At 45.7% G+C, this 19,084-nt stretch overlaps 1 protein-coding gene across 4 annotated transcripts in view; it reads right to left on the bottom strand.

Moving 5' to 3' along the window:
• Positions 1-1,972: 1,972 nt before the first annotated feature.
• pxb (putative Hedgehog signaling attenuator pxb) overlaps positions 1,973-19,084 on the bottom strand; it is a 205,861-nt gene continuing 188,749 nt past the window's right edge. For all 4 annotated transcript variants that reach the window (XM_086904737.1, XM_086904738.1, XM_086904740.1 and 1 more), the window contains 4 exons: positions 17,549-17,804; positions 10,321-10,432; positions 7,370-7,717; positions 1,973-7,285 (listed from right to left, as the gene is read on the bottom strand). In XM_086904737.1, the coding sequence (XP_086760863.1) occupies positions 6,699-7,285; positions 7,370-7,717; positions 10,321-10,432; positions 17,549-17,804 (1,303 nt within the window). In that variant the 3' untranslated portion in view covers positions 1,973-6,698. The remainder of the gene's footprint in view (positions 7,286-7,369; positions 7,718-10,320; positions 10,433-17,548; positions 17,805-19,084) is intronic.

The following is a 19,084-nucleotide window of genomic DNA, read 5'->3' as shown; positions in this document are numbered from 1 at the left end:
TTATCTTCTCGCTCTATCTTCTCGCTCACCGTCCCTTTCCCCCTTTATTTTTGATTCTTTCCTCGTCGACTACTTGCAACATCTGTTACCCGAGCAATCTTCCTATATATATATATATATATATATCCTCTTATTAAAGAAATTATTTCCGCCCCGTTGAAAAACAGGTTTATGGAATTGTTTCTGGGATTCTTTCGTTATTTATATCCGTTGAAGGATATAGCGAGGATTGACCCAGAGGTAAATCGTATCAAGGGGAAGAAAATTTAACCGAGGTAGAACGAGGGAGAGAGAGAGAGAGAAAGAGAGAGAAAATTACGAAATTGCCATTGCCTGTTTGTATCAAACCTGAAGAGTTTATCGCGTTTAATTTATATAGAAACGTTCTCCAAGGAACTGGGAGAACCTGTTTAATTAAAGGCCAGTTTAGGATACAAGGAGACGGTGTCGTTGGCGAAATTTAATTTAAGCCGAAATATTGCGAAGTTATGATTAATCCCGACGTTGAAAGAAGACAACACGGCCGGGATATTTTATGCACAAGTAGCTCGAGCTATTCATCCCGGCGTCGCGCCTGATTTTCATTAATATTGATCATCGCGACTGCTCAGTCATGCGGTTCTTGTTTGCATACAGCTGCCCGTTTCTCGCACCTTCATCCCCTCCCTGGATTCGTTCATTTTCCGAACTCCACTTCCTCCCTTCTTCCCTCCCCCTGGAAGATTTTCCGTCATCCGTTGTCTTAAAGGGCTTATAATTAATTTCTTTCTCTCTTACCTTAATTAATAATGTTTCGTTGCTTCAAAGTTGACGGCGAGGAATCCCAATGAAAATTTCCAACGAATTCATCCCCTTTAGAGACACTCGAGCACTTCTATTCATCGAAAGAGATCTTCGTAAAGATTTTTCTCGGATTTTTTCTTTTTTTCTTTTTGCAAAAAAGAAGAGAGGGGGAATTCAACTGGGAATTGATTTTTTTCTTTCTTTTTTTTTTTTTTTTTCTTTTCAAAAAGCTGCTGCAAACAAAGAGATTGATACAATTATAATTGCGACGTTTCACTTGTCGCGATCACGTGCATCTCGACGAATTAGGATGCAATTAATTACTTTTATTCTCGTCACGTGTGTTTCTGTCGTTTGCTCGTTTTTGAGGGAGAGAGACAATGGAAGAGGAATGATAAAGGAAAGGAAAAGAGAGAGAGAAAGAGAGAGGGAGAGAGAAGGAGAAAAAAAAGGAAAAGAAATTTTTTTTTAATTCGAAACGAACGAGAAAGTTACGGAAAACATATTATAATCAGTGGCGGTTCAATCCCAATGCGTCCTAGAAATACGTAATTAGATTTCTATGGATTTTTTCTTTCTTTTTTTTCTCTTCTTTTTTTTTCTTTTTTTTTTTTTTTTTTTTTGTTCTCTATGCTGAAAAACCGAGAGAGCTGGAGTTTTCACGTATAATTTTCGCTTCTGCATTCGACGAGATATCGAAACTCGATCTCGAAGCCGATAACAATGTAATTTCGATTGGATTTCCGGTCGCGCGATTCTCGGTCGGATGTGGAATTTTGTATGGTAAATGCATTCGAAATGATGAAAAGTTTATACCGTGACAAATGATTTCCAAATGAAATTTACATTCGTGCTAACCGATGCATGCTTAATGGAAAATATGCGCGCGAAATTGGACTTACGATCGAGTTATCCCCATCATTCAATGTTGTTATAGATTACTTACACATAATTCCCATTTTTATTTCTGTCGACTCGTCGTCGCGTTTATCGTCATTCGTTTCTTTTTTTAAATGTTCATCCGATATTTCGACCCAATTTTTCGTACAACAACGACGATTATATATCCAATGATCCATGTTAAAATGGGCGGGAATCGAGAAAGAAAGATTAAAGTTGAAATTAGAGACAAAAGGAAAAAAGAAAAAAAGAAGAAAAGGATGGGACAAAATCACATAGACGCATAATGTGAAATTGAATAGTAAATCGTTTATTAGTACGAAGGTGTGATAGTGTTTCGAGTTAGCCTTGGCCGACATTTGTGATTAGAGTGAACCTGTGATACCATAAGGTGAACGAGTGTGATAGAGATTTTTTTTTTTTCGGTAATTTTTTTTTCTTTTTTTTTTTTTTTTAAGTGATGTAAGAGATAGATGTTAGAGCTAGTTACCCTGTTCTGCGAGCTGGTGTTCTCCCCATCGATCGGGCCGATTTTCGCTCTCTTTTACACGATCACGTCACGATTCACCGACTCTCGCGTCTCATCCGCCACGTCCCTTCGAACACGATCGATCTTCCGCCCTTTCCTATTCATCCGCCGATTCCACTCCCGATCCACACCTCTCCACCTCCACCTCCGTCCCCACCTCCTCCTCCTCCTCGTTTTAATTGCAAGACGGCGCGATGGAAAAGGAGAACGTCCGTGCAAGCTAACTTTCAAGAGTGCTACTTGTTATCTTTCGAGGTACTCTAGTGCCTATGACTTTTTTTTTTTTTTTCACTGTCTTCTGTTCTGCCTATATCGCTAAATCGCAGCTAAAATTAGCGAGATTGAAGGGGAGGAACGTGACACCTCCGCTCTCTCCCGAACGCAACAATAAATTAATAATCTCGCGATTCGTATACGCGTTATTTCTTTTCTTTCTTTTTTTCTTTTTTTTTTTTTTTTTTTTTTTTTTGCTTCTTAAAAAAAAGGGAAAGAGATCTTTCGCTCGTTCGTTCGTTGCGCGTTCTTCGTCATTGCCAGAACTTTGCGAGTAATCGTTATTTTCCATCGTATTTCTCAGCGTATTAGTTGGCCGGCCAACGAAAATTCGGAAGGAAGAAAAAAAAAAAAAGGAAAAAAGAAAAACGAAAGGCGAAATCAAACTCTCCCATTTTTTTTCCATTTCATGTGTGATCCGCGATGCACAACAGCAATAATAATAATAATAATAATAATAATAATAATAATAATAATAATAATAATCAATACATTTTACATCGATCCTCGTTAAATGTCAATGCAACAACATTTTCGACTGCGACAAAGTACTTGGTAGCGAATATACATATAATTGCAGATAGGGGATGGAACGGCGTCCCCCGTTAAATAAATGAACAATGATAATAAATTAAGTTTCGTCGTCTCTACTGTACATGCGCGTGTATACATATTATACTTATGTACTGTATATATAAAAAACGGTTTTGAAAAACGGTTCGACTAACATGGACGTAAAATCGTACAAAAAGCGTTTGCCCCTCTTCCCGGTTGCGTGATGCGTGGCTTCGATTCTTTGTTTCCACGCGAGTTTCCACGCCGCGAACCGATCGAACGCGACTCGCCTTTTTCTTTCTTTCATTCCTTCTCTCTCTCTCTCTCTCTCTCTTCCTCTCTCCCCCTCCCCTTCTGCCCTCCTCTCATTCTCTTGCTCTCCCTCCCTCCCCTCTCTCTCTTTCTCTCTCCTTTTGCACTCTTTGATTGTACGCATCTTTGATCATACACACGTGACTGGTCGTGCGCTTCCATTCCTCGATAAGTACGTGTAATACCACCTACAGTTCACCTTTATTTTTCACCCACGAACTCGTTCCCTCTCGAGTATCCCCGTGTGCTACCGTGTGGATCGATACACTGTCCCGCGGTTTTTTCGCGGTTTTCATATCGGTCGGATACGACGAATACGTTGAACACCACATTATCGGGCCCATCAGAATTTTAAATTTCTCATTGTTGGTTGTTTGGACGCCAGATTCGAATCGAGATTAATAGAGCGGAAAGGAATAGAAGGAGAACGAAACGAGAGAAAGGGACAGGTGTTACGCGGTTGTACACAGCCTTTAAGCCTTTAAGAGACGAAGGAGGGGAAGAGTGGATAGGGGTTAAATCGAGAGGGAGTGTGTTTGGCGGGCGAAACGTGTCCGCTAAGTCACACACTTCATTTTTTCGCTGCTTTCGTATAGGTATAATATTATAAAATTATATTTACAACAGAGTGATCTTTTTTCTTTTTTTTCTTTTTCTTTTCTTTTGTCGTGAGGTATTCGCTCTACATGCATCTAAAGAGTGTACAAGTATCGGGAAGCGGAGAAGGGAGATTGGCGGGAGAATTTGAAATGGAATCGCTCCCTTTCATCGTCGTTTCTCTTTTTATCTTTCTCTCTTTCTCTTTCTCTCTCTCTCTCTCTCTCTCGTGCACACCTCGTATCTTTGTGTAAATCATCGGCGATATGAGACGCGAATCTTCTTTATAAATAATTTAAAAATTATATATATTTTATATATATATATATATATTAAATCGATTCTCTCTGTGATCTTGTTTTTTTTCTTTCTTTCTTTTTTTTGCTTTTTTTTTGTCTTTTTTTTCTCGTCTTTTGCTCGTCGTCCGTCATTCATCGTCTCACACACACACACGCACACGCGAGAAAGTTTAATAACGATATGATACAGCTACGCTATATCAGGAATGATCCTGACACACTTCTCCCATCCTCTCTCCCTTCGCTTCTCGCATAATTTACTATTTACACGGGGTCATTCGCGAATAATTTATTCGTTTTTCTTATTATATGTATACTTATGCTTGCATCTGTATGTATATATTTATATGTATATTTATATGCATATGTACCAGCGTGTGCCTGTACAGCCTATAATAATAAGAACACTGTCCCTTGGTTATCCGTCTGACATCTTGGTCTGTCTCTCTGGTAGCGTGATCGAGGCGCCTCGCGAGCGGTAAAATCGTGCGACTACCGGTAGTTACGAGTCTATCCTGACACACGCGTGTATGACAGAGGAGGAAACACGCGAGAACGTTAATAATTCGAAAAGGAAAAAGAAAGATTAAGATCGTTCAAGAAAGGAATAGAAGAAGAAAGGTTAGGAATGAAGCGTGTATTATTAACGTCGCTCAACGTCGTGTATCCCTCTCTCGTTCTCTTTCTGCGAGGAAAAAAGGATCGTCTTGAGACGTGGTTTCACGTGGCTTCATCAAAAGAATTGTTTCTCTCCTGCGCGATACGCAAGAAACGATGAGTTATTGCAGCTTGATCTTGATTCGACGGGAAAGGAAACATCGCGACACACGAAAATGTTATGCGGCAACCGGGCTTGCAGATAATGTTTCTTCTGCGGGTCGAACAAGCTTTGAGAGAATGTAGGACGAAACATGTAGTGGAAAGGGCTCGCAGAAGGAAAACACTATGTATTCTCTTTGCAGGAGCATTAAGGCTTTTGCGAAAGCCTCTTCTCGCTTTCCTTTTTTCCCCTCTTCTTTCTTTCTTTTTCTCTTACTCTTTCTCTTTTTTTCAATGGTTTTTCTGATTGAGACGCGCCGTGACCTCGCACGAGATTGCAAAAATAGGATGCTGCTCCCTTTGAGCATTCGCGTCCGAAAAGCTTGTCCCATCCACGCAATGCTAACCGGGATAATCATCGTAACTTGGTAATTGACGAAGAAAAATTGCAACTCGTTTAACGTAGTTTAACGTTTTAAACGTTTAAAAAAACGTTACTCTTTTACTGGTGTAAAACTATCGATGTGCGCGTGTATTGCTACGAATCTTTATTTTCTTTTCTCTCTATAAGTGCTTCGAAGTATTATTATTATTTTTTTCTTCTTCTTCTTCTTCTTCTTCTTCATTTAAGTGCTTAAGTACGTTACAATTTGATGCTGATATCGTGTTGTGGAACGTGCGAGAGCACGTGGGCGAATTATACTTCTCTAACGTATATATATATATATATATATTAATCAATGGCAGTCTTGGCAGAATTGTTTAGGATCGTTTTGACAGTGAATCGGTTTTCGTCTTCCACAATTGTCCCTTTGGATTCTAGAATTCGTAGAATCGTCCTCTTCCCGAAAGTCGCACGTCTCACGCGTAATTCGTTATTGTTAAAAATCATTCTCGCGAGTAGCTCTACTTTCGTATAAATTACAAACTAGAAGGCTAAAAAGTTATCCAAGTTATCTTATTAGCATCCTTTGGTACCAGCCTGAGTCTCGTTAGATTACAAATAATTTGTTAAATAGTCTTGCTAAATCACTAAAGAGATCACTGTTTCCTGTGAGTGTTCTGTTTCAGTTTCCTATAATATATGATCGTCGCGTTTATATATGTAATATAGTCTCTTGCTATTGCTCTTGCTGATATTCGCTTCGAGTCGTTTCTCGAACGAATTCCTCTCCCTCTCTCTCTCTCTCTCTCTCTTTTCACTCACTCTCTTTCTCTCTCTCTCTGAAATCAAACGGCTCAACACATCGATACAACACATTCCTACGATAATCGATATCTTCTATTATACGATATTAACGATACATACATTTTTCAAAATATTAAAATACTCGCTATATCACGTTGTTTTTCATAACGCGAGCTCTCTTTATCGGCCCACGTATGAGAGTAATAAAAAATAATCTCGAGAGAAAAAAGAGAAAAAAAAAAAAAAAAAGACCAACAAGAAGGAAAACAATTTACAAAATAAATAAAAATCGCTACTTTTTAGAAAAGTATTACAAGTTTTTCTTCGATCGAACGATCGAACTAACTAACCATCTACACGATAACTAACCATCTTTCCTTCTATCTATCTACCTATCTCTTCTTTCCTTTTCACGCTTCCTTTCGAAAAGAAACCACATTTTCTTTTTTTCTTCTTCCCTTGTTTTTTTTTTTTTTTTGCCTCGATCCACGCGACTATCCCATTAAGATACGATGTAGTCCGCGGAATGATGGGAGTGATGAGAATTTCGATGCTTGTCCTTCCTGTGATTCGTCCTCGAGTTGCTGCTGCGCGTTCCGGTTGTCCCGGTGGTACCGGAAGTGTGATGGCTGTACCCGCTGTCGCTCCCGAAACTGCTGTCCGGCTGACCTTGATACAATCTGCCGGAAGTAATTTGCTCGGTGTCGCGTGGCGCGTAGTAAACCGGCTGCGTGTACTTGTCCTCGTTGTAGAGGCGGTCGGTCGGCTGCGAGTAGGTGTCCGAGTATTCGCTACCTACTTGGGTGTACACAGGGGCAGTGTCCTGGTTTTGCAACCCGTAATACTCGGCCCCGTATTGCGCGGTGTATTTGTATTTGTCGTTTGACTTGCGGCACCTCTCTTTGTTGCTTCTGCTTTGACTCGAATAATGATGGAGAGGGCCGAGTACCGGCACGCTCTCGTACGGGTTCTCCTCGACCCTGAGAGCCTGCGTGGCTGGCATCGGTGGCACGAAATAAGGTAATCTGTGGGCCACTGACGGGACGGACTGTTGTCGTTGATTGCCATTCGATCGGGTCCCAGCCACACCTGAAATCAAATTTCGATTTCCATCGATCCCCTCATCCTCCCCTTTCCTTCGTATTCGTCTTATTTATCGATTCGAGAACGTACCCGCGACGCTTGGATAAAGTTGAAGCAGCGCGTCAAGCAGCATCCCCTCGTGGAACTCGCCCACATCGTGATTCTTGTCTCTCCTGTGCCTGTCCAGACTTCTCGGGCTTTTCCCTCGCCTCTCTCGCGGTGGCCTGCCACCGGCTGGACAAGTGCCCCAGCTCGGGCCCGTCGAGGTGAGCATCCTCGCCTCGGACGGTTCACCGACCGATAACTCGTCCTCCGCGAACTCGTCCTCGCTGCCCGGTTTCGACGAGGGCCGATGATGATGATGATGATGCCGGTGATGATTGTGGAGCCGATTCCGCGCGTTCAACTCGCTCTCCTCGTCCGTTTCCGGATGGTCCCCTGCAACCGAATGAATAATTTATAAGTGCCGCGCGGTGGCTGCGATAATTAATTGGACGGTTCGTTAATTAATTAACAGAGACAGCCTCTTTCGCGTGTCAAAGTTACGATTATCCACCGCGCGCGCCGTGGATTATATCGAATCGAATGCGTGCTTTCAATTTTCAGCTTGGGAATCAGTGTCGGGATTAATTAGTTAGAGAGAGAGTCCCCCCGCCCCTGTGTTGCGTCGTTTTATTTAAATTCCAACTTTGCCACCAAGTGAGTGGATATGGAGCGATTGTGTTGAGCGAAAGTATAGCCACGGAAAGGGAAGCGTGCTGCCGTCATTAGTCGCCCGATACAATGAAAGGAAAGGAAGCTACGCGTCTCCTCGCGTTTTCTTTTAATTCGCGCTCCAATTTCCCTTCCTCCTCTCGCGACTTTTCGCGTCTCGACTCTCGATAATTGAGCCACACTCGCGATCGTGTTGTGCACGCATGATATATCAGCTCGCCCCAGAATAAACTCGATTTACATCGGAATCATTTGGGGAAAAAAAAAAAAAAAAAAAAAAGAAGGAAAGCGTGGTGGTTAAAAATCAAAAAACTGCCATTTTATTCGCGCGGTGAATTTATCTTTTCCATCGTTTCCAATTATACACGGGTTCACCCAATTTCACGTTTCGATTCTTTCCCAACTCTTTTCTTCCTTTTCTTTTTCTCCCTACTCTCCCTCCTCCATCTGCCATATTTCGCGTGAAAATGGAAAACAATATGGGAAACCTCCACGTGATAACGTGCGTTTCGATAAACTTCGCCTCCCCCGATCGCAAAAGGGAAACTGGCGAAACGAGAGAGCGATGCATTCGATTCCCGCATGCCGGTGATGCGAATCTCGGGATGCATTGTTGCGCATTTTGTCGTAAAACGAAGAGAGAGAGAGAGAGAGAGAGAGAGAGAGAGAGATCGAACGAGCGATTAAATACAAAAGACGGTTAAAGGAAGTTTGAAGTTTATCGGATCGGTTCTAATCAACGTTGCAGTTCCTGCTGTTTGACGATCCCTCGAGTCTGCAGAGATGTATCGTGCTCGCTTCGTTTCAGGCGCAATATCAGTCTTTTATTTATCAACGGAGGGGGAAGGGGGAGAAAAGAGAAAAGGAGAGAGAGAGAGAAAAAAGATGAAAAAGAAAAGAAGAGAAGAGAAAAGAAAAATAGAGGGGGAGGAGAGGAAAAAACTCGAGGATGCTTCTCGGATTACCGCGGTTGCACTTTTAATCTCCGTTATTTCATATCTTCCCGTATTTATCATCGGTTTAAACGATACCGAGTAAACTAAGGATTTCCCGTGGGAGAAAAGCTGGATTCCGCGAGGCGAAGTGGAATTTGTTGGCCAGCGAAATCATTTAGAAACCACCAGAAATATATATATATATATATACACGACGTACGTCCCTCTCGTATACAATTGCCAAGCTACGCCTCCAATGTGTGTCAGCCGCGTACAAGCGCACGATTCGAGGGGCTAAAAAATTCCCCAAGACTGGAGGGAACCTGGATGAGATTCGAGCTATCTTTTTTTCATCCCCGGATAAAAAGCGGATAAGAGCGACGTTAACAAAGACGAATTATCGCGAGCGGAGGGGATACGATCTCGCATAATACGTAATCGGTGGTGGAAGCGAGGCGCAACAAACCGGGTATTCGATTACCGCGTCCTCGTCAAACGTCGAAAGTCTCATCACCATGCTAATTAGCTATCCGACTAATGGGAAATATAAGTCAGAGGTCGTGTCACGCTTATCTCCTTCCTACCAAAGGAGGAGGATGCGCGACACCCGGGGCTATCAAGATAGGTCGGCCGTGAAAGGAACAAGATACACCCGGGGAAGAAGATGAACAGCTTCCGATTCCGCTCGAGAGGAGATTAGACGTTGGCCAACTTCATTCTCCGTCCGTGCGGAGAAGTTGGCCGAATTAATTGGGAGATAAAGCGGGCGGGAGAAAAAATGAGGAATGGCGAAGAGAGACCGTTGATAGTTGAGATCTGTCGGTCGGTCGGTCGTGTTGTTCTCCTCGTTACGTCGGGGTGAGAAAAGTTTTTTTGGGGAGAGGGGATGGAAGACTTTCGAAAAGTTGAAGCGAGAATAGGGGGAGGGGAGAGGGAATGAACTCTGCTGGCTCCAGGTAGCCAATATTTGGTAGCGCGGTTTAGCTCGAGAGTTAAGGGAAGGTAAATAGCACGATTAATCGAGAGGCAAAGAAGAGGGTAGGGGGGAGAAGAAGCTCTGGTGGCAATTCTGGTGTTAGCTGGAACGGCAAAGAACACCCTTAGGATTTAGCTCTTATATATAGCTCAACACGGGTTAATCGGGTTCACTCGGATCTCCTACCTACGAATTCCGCCTCGGCCTGAGTTCGAGCCTGAAGATCGCTCGCGCTCTCTACCCCCTCAAAGTCTTCACAGCCGAGTCTCATCTAGAATGGAGAGCAGCGTGTGGTTGGCCGTTTATATATGTACGGAAGGTTTTAAGTGACTTTTATCCAGTTGGGCGATGTGCAAATTGGAATATGCGATCGAATACGCGCAAATTTGATCCTCGCCTCGGCCGGTGTTACTCACCGTTGCTCAGCTCCTCGTAGACAGGATTGTAGAGATCCTGCGACGTGTACGGATCAGGACCCGGGCTGCTGCACACGAACACGCCTCTTCCGGTGTCTTTGACGTCCAACATCTGTCGTAACAATGAAAAATTAGGTTAGAAACGTAGCCCGTTTCGTGGTTGCTTCGAGTTTAAGGCTAACCGCGGTGCGCATACCGCGAAAAAACCGCGACACGAACTCGATTGGAGAATTTGACGGATGTGTTTTCAAATTTTTATAATATATAAATAAAATGGAGGGGGAAAAATAAATAAATAAATCTAGTATTATCGTCCGCTACTAGCCGAAGGAATTATCGACAATTGAACTTACGACAAATTTCCAAGGTATTTAGCCGAAGAATCTTTGACGATCGTTAAGCGACGAATGCGAATTAAAATTGCGCAGTAATTTCGAGGCGGAACGAAAGTTGGAGAAGAGAGAAAGAGAGAGAGAGAGAGAGAGAATTCTGGCGCGCTTTCATCGCGTTCCCGGCCAACGATTAACTCGTTCCTGCCCTTAAAGACCCTCGAGATTCTCGGCGGGAGAAGGTGTACCTTCGGGCGAGCCCCGATCGCGGAAACGCTGAGTCGGTGCGAACCACGGTGCGCGGGAGGAAACGAGGGAGTCGTAAGTTAATCCTCGAATCGTGGAAATCCTGGCTCAAGTAATAAGGAACCAGATCCTGACACCAGATTTATCGAAGGTTAATTTTTAATTTTTCCCGACTACATCCCGTTGAAACGTGGATCGCCCATCGCGTTTCAAAATCAACGGAACGAACTCGAAAAGGTTTCAAAGGTTTTTCGAATTAAATCCCGGCCGGATCGGCCGCCGACAGAATGGGATTAAAAATTCAACGAGATGATTGATATGATACAGCGCGATTTAATCCGTGCTCCTGGTTAACAGAGATACGAAGCGATCCTAATGCAGAGATCTCGTGACAGACAGCTTTCAGAGCTATTTTTTTTTCTTTCTTTTTTTTTTTTTTTTTTTTTTTGCACCGATGAATTCGCCTAATGAGTCGTCGCTTCGCGTTAACCGAGAGCTGAATGACGTCGAGCGGGATCGGGGAAACGCGACTTTTCTAAATGAAATTTTTTCTCTCGCAAAAACTCGACCTTCCCTGCCGCCGCTTTTCACAGAAAGAGACATACGAGAACGATCCGGTACGAACGAGTGGCTCGAGGGGGTTCGAATCGCAACTTTGTAATAACGATCGCGTGAAAGGGGACAGTGAAGGTTCGAGCATCTTTCTAATAAAAATTTGACTCGAAGCTCTGGTACTGTATCCATACGTGCGATACGCAACGGGCCAATTTCGCAATCTCCAAAGCTTTCGAAGCTCGTACGTATCGCGTGCAAGATTGGAAATTAGCGGTTTGACAGCGGTTGGTTGCCCGTTATCCCGAAAATTGGCCGGCAATTTCGCCAGAAGAAAATGGAAGGCGTGGAACTGCGTCGTTCCTGCAATCGGTCGCTCGTTCTCGTGACCCCGAATCGGCGAAATCGAGTTACCCCCCCCGGTAATCTAGGGGAATCACGAGGGAGGCAAGGCAAACGAAACCGTTGGAGCTTCTCCATCCCTCGGATTGAAGTCCCGCGGGCGGCCCTATCAGCCCACAAAGGAGGAAAGGATCGCTCTATTACTTTTGCTTCGTTTTCGCCGCACTCGAGGCTTCCCTTCGACTTCCCCTCTGCTTGTCTACTCGCATCTCGTCTAATCACGCGTCCCACCCTTCCTCTTCTTCCCACTTTCTTTCTTTCTTTCCTTCCTTCCTTCTTTCGATTCCTCCTCCCAACGCTCGATAACCCGATTATTCGCCCCCTTTTTTTCGCCAGAAACCTTTCTTTCGCCGGCTCGAAGATAACAGGGGTAGATCGGAAGCAATAGAACATCCTCCCGAAATTCGTCTCTCCATTTCCTTTCGTTTTAAATTCATTCCTCTCCATCCCTGCCTTTCATTAAACAAGTCACGGAGGGGGAGGTGCGAAGAATCGGCTCGCGAATCTCGGCGGGGATCGCGTTTAACACGGGGAGGGCGCGATCGAGATGCAGCCGGATGATAGACGAGCAAACGCCTCGAGCTCTTTGCTCTGAATACGGATTCCGATATTATCGCCGTCGAAAGAGGATCACTCGATTACCGGCGTCTCGTTTAGAACGACGGTCCAAGGTAATTGTCGCCCTTAGCGAGTCACGGCTACCCTCCTTCCAATCGTGCCCTCCAGGCTTCTTTCTAAATAGCAGAGAGCATCGTCCATTTCCCTCCTCCCTCGAATCCAGCGGAATTTCGCGTATATTATCTCTGCCGTTCTCCAAACTCGCCAATCGCTCGCGAGGCAAATTTCGAATCGGGAACGGGCGAAACAATGGAACTACGAAAAGAGAAAGGAGACAAGCCTGATCGACAGCATTGAGGGAAGGGAATAGTAGAACCTCTGATAGTTTATTATTATTATTATTATTTCGAAAGAAGGATTCCGGATGTTTCGATAACGACGAAGAATAAATTTCTCTTCCAGCTCGATTCATTCGTAACGCGAACAAGGAATCTTCTTCTTCTCCTCGAAAAGAAGAAGACAGAGAAAGAGAGAGAGAGAGAGGAGGGGGAGAGGAAATAAAAGGGGGAACAATTACGGAGGAGATGGGACGCGATAGATAAAGAGCGAAAGCGGGAAATCTAGATGAAACCGCGGAGGCGGAAAAGAAAGGAGGGAGAAGGAGGAAGGGAGATTGAGATAGAGGCTTAAGCCCATCGTATCCAACAGCAGGAAGCAATATGTCCGTGCCGTAATAGCGTGGAGCACGGAGGTTAATGGGTTGTCCCTAACGCGCCTAACCTGCCCCACGTCCCCCCCCCTCCCCCCCGCGCAACGTGTGTCCGCTCGCCTCATCCACCTAGCCGTCACATTGTGCCCCGATAACGCGCCCCTCTAATCGACTAATTTACCGCCTCTCTTCTAATTACCGGACGTGCTCGAAGAATACGACGCGTATCGCTACGACGCCCGCTAATGCTAATTCCCCTCTCCCTCCTCTTCCATTCCATCCGATAAACGTAACGAATCCGATAACTCAGATGGCCACGCGTCCATTAATTTTGATCATCCGCTTTAATCATCCGGACGTCCGGACATCGAACAGGCCGAGCATTATCGATCATCCAACGCGACTTGGAATATAATCACGAATCTTCGGTATATATACGTACGATTGAATAGCGTGAATCCCAAATACAAGCGTGTGTGTGTGTGTGTGATTCTCGAACGAGAATCGAGAATATCCTGCTGGCCGGATAGAAGTTGGGTTACGTTGTAGTTGGCGATGTCATGGTCACGGCACGTTACCGTAACCTGCTAATTGTTAGTTACGTTGACAATTGCATTAGCTTCCTAAGTCCGGATCCCTCCTTTGCCCGCCGGCCATCGTTACATCGGTATTGCCGGTGCTGGCGCGGTTTCGTGGCCTAACGACGTGCCAGGATATGGATTAGAGCGGCGTAATTGAGCCACACAACAGGTGGGACAGCGAATCGAGGAGGCAACAGCTTCAAGATTGGATATTTATTGGTTTATCCGGCGAAAGAACATTCGCTCGAGACGAGGGCGAACGATCGATTCTCTCTCAGCTTAGAGCTCAGAGAGTTAGAGTCTGGTTAGAGCGCGGCGACTGTTCGAACGAAACGAGAGGCCCGGTTTTTTCTTTTTTTTTTTTTTTTTTTTGCGGACGGTATCGCGCTCGACGGCTCGGAAACGCACAGCCGTGGCCCCGTTGCTTAACGACGTGTCACGACGACATCGATAGAGAGGCCTGGTAATCGAGACGACAACAGGTGGACGTTCAATCGTTCGATTTCGAACGGAGTATTTTATTATTCGACGACGAATTCAAAACCCCGACCCCGTGAAACGGGAGGAAAATCTCCGAGGATTGGATCTCCGGATCCGATGGATCGAGCTGCAATTTTTATGACGTTTTTCGGACCCTGTTTACCGAATTAGAGACGGGGCACGAGGAGGGAAGAAGAAACGGACTTGTTCGAGCAATTAAATTACGTTTGAGGGAGAGATCGTGCGGTACGGGCTCCATTTGCGAAATTACAGAGCTTCGAGATTGCGCGATCGGATGGAGAGGTGACGCGGCACAACTGCTAACTCGTCAATCTTTCCCTTGATTTCTCTTCGTCTTTTCTTTTTTTTTTTTTCTTTTTCATTGTTCTTCCTTTCTCTCATTCACTCACTCTCTCTCTCTCTCTCTCTCTCTCTGTCGCTCCTTCGTTTACGCGCGGGAAATCCTTTCACCTCTGTATCGTACTTCCTTAAAAAAAAAAAAAAAAAAAGAAAGAAAGAAAGAAAAAAAAAAGGAAAACCGTACGTACATTTTTCATTCCCCTTTAAGAAAAAGTTTGAACACAGAAGTGGTTATTCCGTGTCCACGTGTATTTGTGTCGGGAGACGATAGGTCCGCGTTGAAAATATTATCTCTTTTTCATCAAACTTTCTCGTTCTTTGCTCGTCGCGTTTTTAAGTATTCCTCGCGTTGCAAAAATTTTTTTCATTCCGAGAAAGAATCTCTCAGCGATCCCTCGATCTCGATCTCTACTTTCTCTCGCGGTTACGCTCCACGTATTCTCTCTCGCTTTACTCCCGATCGAGATAACCGCGATTGTTTCACGAGGGATGCGAGGGGATGGGATGGGATTGTGGACCGGGTCAATAACCACTCCTCGTCAAATTTTTCAGTAAAGTAATTTTATTTTCTCAAACTCTCCTTCTCTTCCTTACTCCTCGCTACTCCAATATACACAGGACTTTGTCGGATCTCTTTCTCTCTCTCTCTTTCTCTCTCTTCCTTTCTCTCCCTCTCTCACTCTTTCTCTCTCTCTCTCTCTCTCTCGCGTACTTTCTCGCTGTTATTTCTCTTCCTTTAATCCTACTTTCTCGAATACCCGTCCGGAATTTATTTACAAGACATTTTTAGTTACCGTACACCGGCTACGGTAATGGAATAATACGTAAACGACAATAATAATAAATAATAATAATAATAATAATAATAATAATAATAATAATAATAATAATAATAATTAATCTGGGGGGGGCGACTATAACAACTAATAATCGCGATGATCTTTCGTCGAAACCTTTTTTTTTCTTTTCTCTCTTTTTTTTTTTTTTCCTTTTTTTCGTACAAACGAGAAACATAAATGTCCGATATAAATGTCTTCCGATGTGAAATGTCACTCGGGGGGAAGGGGGGGGGGGAAGTTGCACAGCTACTAGCTCCTCCTTATGGGCATTTTTACCGTATTTTTAATACTTTATATTAATCACTATGCGACTCTCTCTCTCTCTCTCTCTCTCTCTCTCTCTTGTCAATCTCTGTCTCACTTTGTGTATATTATTTACAATATTCCAGTTGCACGATCTAATTTTTCTATTTACAACCATGGAGTGCATCTAGACGCCGTGCTCGCACAACCGAGAATAATTATTTTGTAAGGCCACTCTCGCCTTTCCACGTTTAACCACCCTTCACCAACCTTTCTAATTTTCTTCTCCAACCCCGCTTCTCTCGCTTCCTTTCCGTTCCGTTTGAACAAGAGAGATTGTGCAAGCACAGGCCGCGTAACAAAATAAATACTGACTAGTCCGCGCTAGTGTCTTCGCCTCGTCACCTATCGCCGAGCAAGGTGATACGGAGCGAGCAAGAGGAACGAGAGTTTGCATCGATTGGCATCGAGATCCGAAGGCGAAATCCGACTCATCATCGCCGACTCATCGTCGTTGGAATGCAAAGAAATAAAATAAAAGCTCCTCCTGCTGTTTCGCGCGAAGAGATCTCTCGAAAACGGGGAGAAAAGAAAAAAAAAAAAAAAAAAAAGAAAAAAGAAAAGAACGCGGAGAAGGAAAGTCTTCTCCCGTGTCACCTTCGTCTCTGCTCGCTGAATATCGAAAAAAAAGACACTAGTCTATCTAAAACCACTTTAGCAGCTACGACGAGAGTTTTCGAAATTCTTTCTCATCTCACTCACCGTCGCGCGGCGGTCGACAACACAAGGACCGGATCGTGGAACAACGATCGTGGCCGAGCGGGATATATCACCACGGGATATGTAAATCGTCAACCTGCCCCCGTCGAGAGGAGGATCCGTACTGGAGGCAACGGGGGAGGGGGACAGACATCCGAGACAGGGCAGTCTCTATAAGAAGACGTCGCTCGCGTAGAAGGACGCGTGTCACGTGGTGTGCACGTTCAGATATACGTCCTCGGGCTTGCTCAGAAGGTTGTGTATCTGCTGCATCGTGCAAAGCGGACACACCTCCTCCTCCGTGCCCTCGGCCACGATTCTTCTCGCTGTGCCCGGCGCTTTCCTAGATCCGGTGTCCACGATGTACGAGTAACCGTCCGAGTCGACCGAGTTCGACCTGCACGAGGCCGAGCGAAACAACGTGCTCGCCTTCCCCTCGCTCGTCGTCGTCGTCGTCGTCGTCGTCGTCGTCGTCGTCGTCCGATCGAGGCATACCGAATCGTGCCTCGTGGACTCCGGATCTCTGAAATCGATGTACGAGTACCCTTCCGAATCGACGGACGGCCGCCGCCTCCTGCCGTTCGACACCTCTTCCCGGCACGCGGCTCTTTGCGGGGGGCTCGTTTGCCCTCGGCCGATCGAGGGATCGAGGGAACGATCCAACGGCGTTTGGAGCTTGGATCGATGAGTGGGCGTGATGGGGAGACGGGAGTCTACGGGTCGGGCGCAGGTGTCGGGCGGCAGGTAAGCGTTGTCGGCGGTCTGGTCGACGTTGGTGGTTGGGATGGCGGAGAGGGGGGGAGGCGTGGGCGGTAGAGGGTGGTGTTGGTGGCGGCTGGTGATCAAGGCGTTGCGATCGGCGAGTAGCAAGTGGCTGTCACGAAGAGCGGTGCCCCCGTTTTGTAGGAGCGGGCTGCTCGCGGTTGTGCGTCGCGGGGAAGGGGCGTGGGTGGCTATCGAGAGGGGGACACCCTGGGATTTGGCGAGGAGGGCCCGTGGCGTTCGATAGCCGCCCAACACCGCCCTCGAGGGCTTGTCCTGGACGCGGAGTATCGCCCTCGGGTCCCGGTAGTCGAGATAGTCGAGATGATGAGGTGCGGGGGCGCGAGCACGCTGCAACTGCTGCGGTTGTCGTCCCCTTAGGCTGTGTCGTTGATCGGGATTTCGTACCTCGATCGTGGGCGCCTGGCCGGTCGAATGGTGGCCGGGCGGCAGGTGATTCTGTCTGTGGTGCAGCTGCGAGTGCGTCACCGCTTCCGGCAGGTCCTCGTACAGCACCGCGCCACCCGCGCTCCCGCTTCCACCGTGCGACTGTCCGTCGGCCAACGCTCGGCCCCGGCCACCGGCCGCGGCCGCGGCCGCCGCCGCCGCCGCCGCCCCTGCTGCGCTCTTGCACGGTAACAGGTTCTGCACTTTCCGCTTGTGCCTGCAACACACGCAAACCGACAAACTTTAGAACGTTGTCGAGAACCGTGAAAAAATATTTAACGATAAAAAAAAACGTGGGTAGAACTTGGAGTAGAACTATTCTCTGGAACGGAAGGAGAAGAACGGAAATCAGAACGGGACGAGGAGGTGTATAATTTGAGTCTTCCATTTTCGAGAGTTTTATACAACGAGACTTCATATTCCTCGTATTTAATTTTTCTCTTTAAGTCGATCGTTCGAGGAAAACCTTGAACGGTAATAAAAACGGTTGAAAATGACGAAGAAACCTTTCCTCGAGCGTCGTAATAATTCCTGGGAATCGGAAGCGGAAAGAGATGAACAAATTTGCCGTGGCCGGGTTTAAAAAAAAGAAGAAAAAAAAAGAAAAAAAAAAAGAAAAAGACAAGACCGAGGAATTGCCTCGTTAAGGATACCTCTATTACCGGAACAGGTAGATCCCGTTTCCCATCTACCGTTGGAGAAGCTCGATCCTCGCGGTGCGCCGTCAATCTCTGCGCCTTCCTGCGCCCCTCCCCTCTCCTCCCCATCTTTCTCTCCAGGCGCGTACGCGTTGGAGGAGCGAACCGACCCATCTCTGACGGACTTGCCTAACGTTAGATAACGTTCCCGTAGGTAGATACGTATAGCCCGGCAAAGTAGTTTACCCTTCAAGTTTTAATTATCTAATTAACTCTGTCAGTTCGATAATATTTGCCTGTGTAATTAAACCGCCAACTAAGGTTAACAACTTGTGGCGCGCTTCCAATAGTAGGTCGTCGGCGAGGCGAATGGCTCAAGCCATGGCCGAGCCAACCAACGGATATCCGTTTGCGTATTACGCGAGAATAAATCGGGGAAGGTAATATAAGCGAGCGAAATTAATTACTGAACGAGCCTTCATTTTCTTCTTTTTTTGTCCCCCCCCTCTTTCCCTATCTTTAAACGGGAGCATCGATCGTACATCGATCGAAAAAAAAAAAAAAAAAAGTGAAAAAATACATCGCATCCTCCTCGATAATCCTCGAACCCGTTTCTGGCCTTAATTCGAGGAACGATAGTTACCGAACCCGGTATAACGAAACGCAAAGACGAAAGAGAGAGAGAGAGAAAGAGAGGAGAGGAAACGAAATTAGTTCGAGAGGTGGTCGAGCCTTAAAAGATTATCCCGAGCTCGGGCAAAGAGCCAGTTACGTCGTAAAACAGGAGGCAAGGGCGGTTTAAATGAGGAGGGCGGAGAAAGAGACGAGTCGACTTCCGGTTCCTGGTGGAGAACTGGTG

This window comes from Apis florea, unplaced genomic scaffold (genome assembly GCF_048593485.1).
Source record: "Apis florea isolate Af1SG1 unplaced genomic scaffold, ASM4859348v1 contig_2350_pilon, whole genome shotgun sequence".
Taxonomy (NCBI): domain Eukaryota; kingdom Metazoa; phylum Arthropoda; class Insecta; order Hymenoptera; family Apidae; genus Apis; species Apis florea.
The sequence above is the reverse complement of the archived record's forward strand: the minus strand, read 5'-3'. Positions and strand labels throughout refer to the sequence as shown.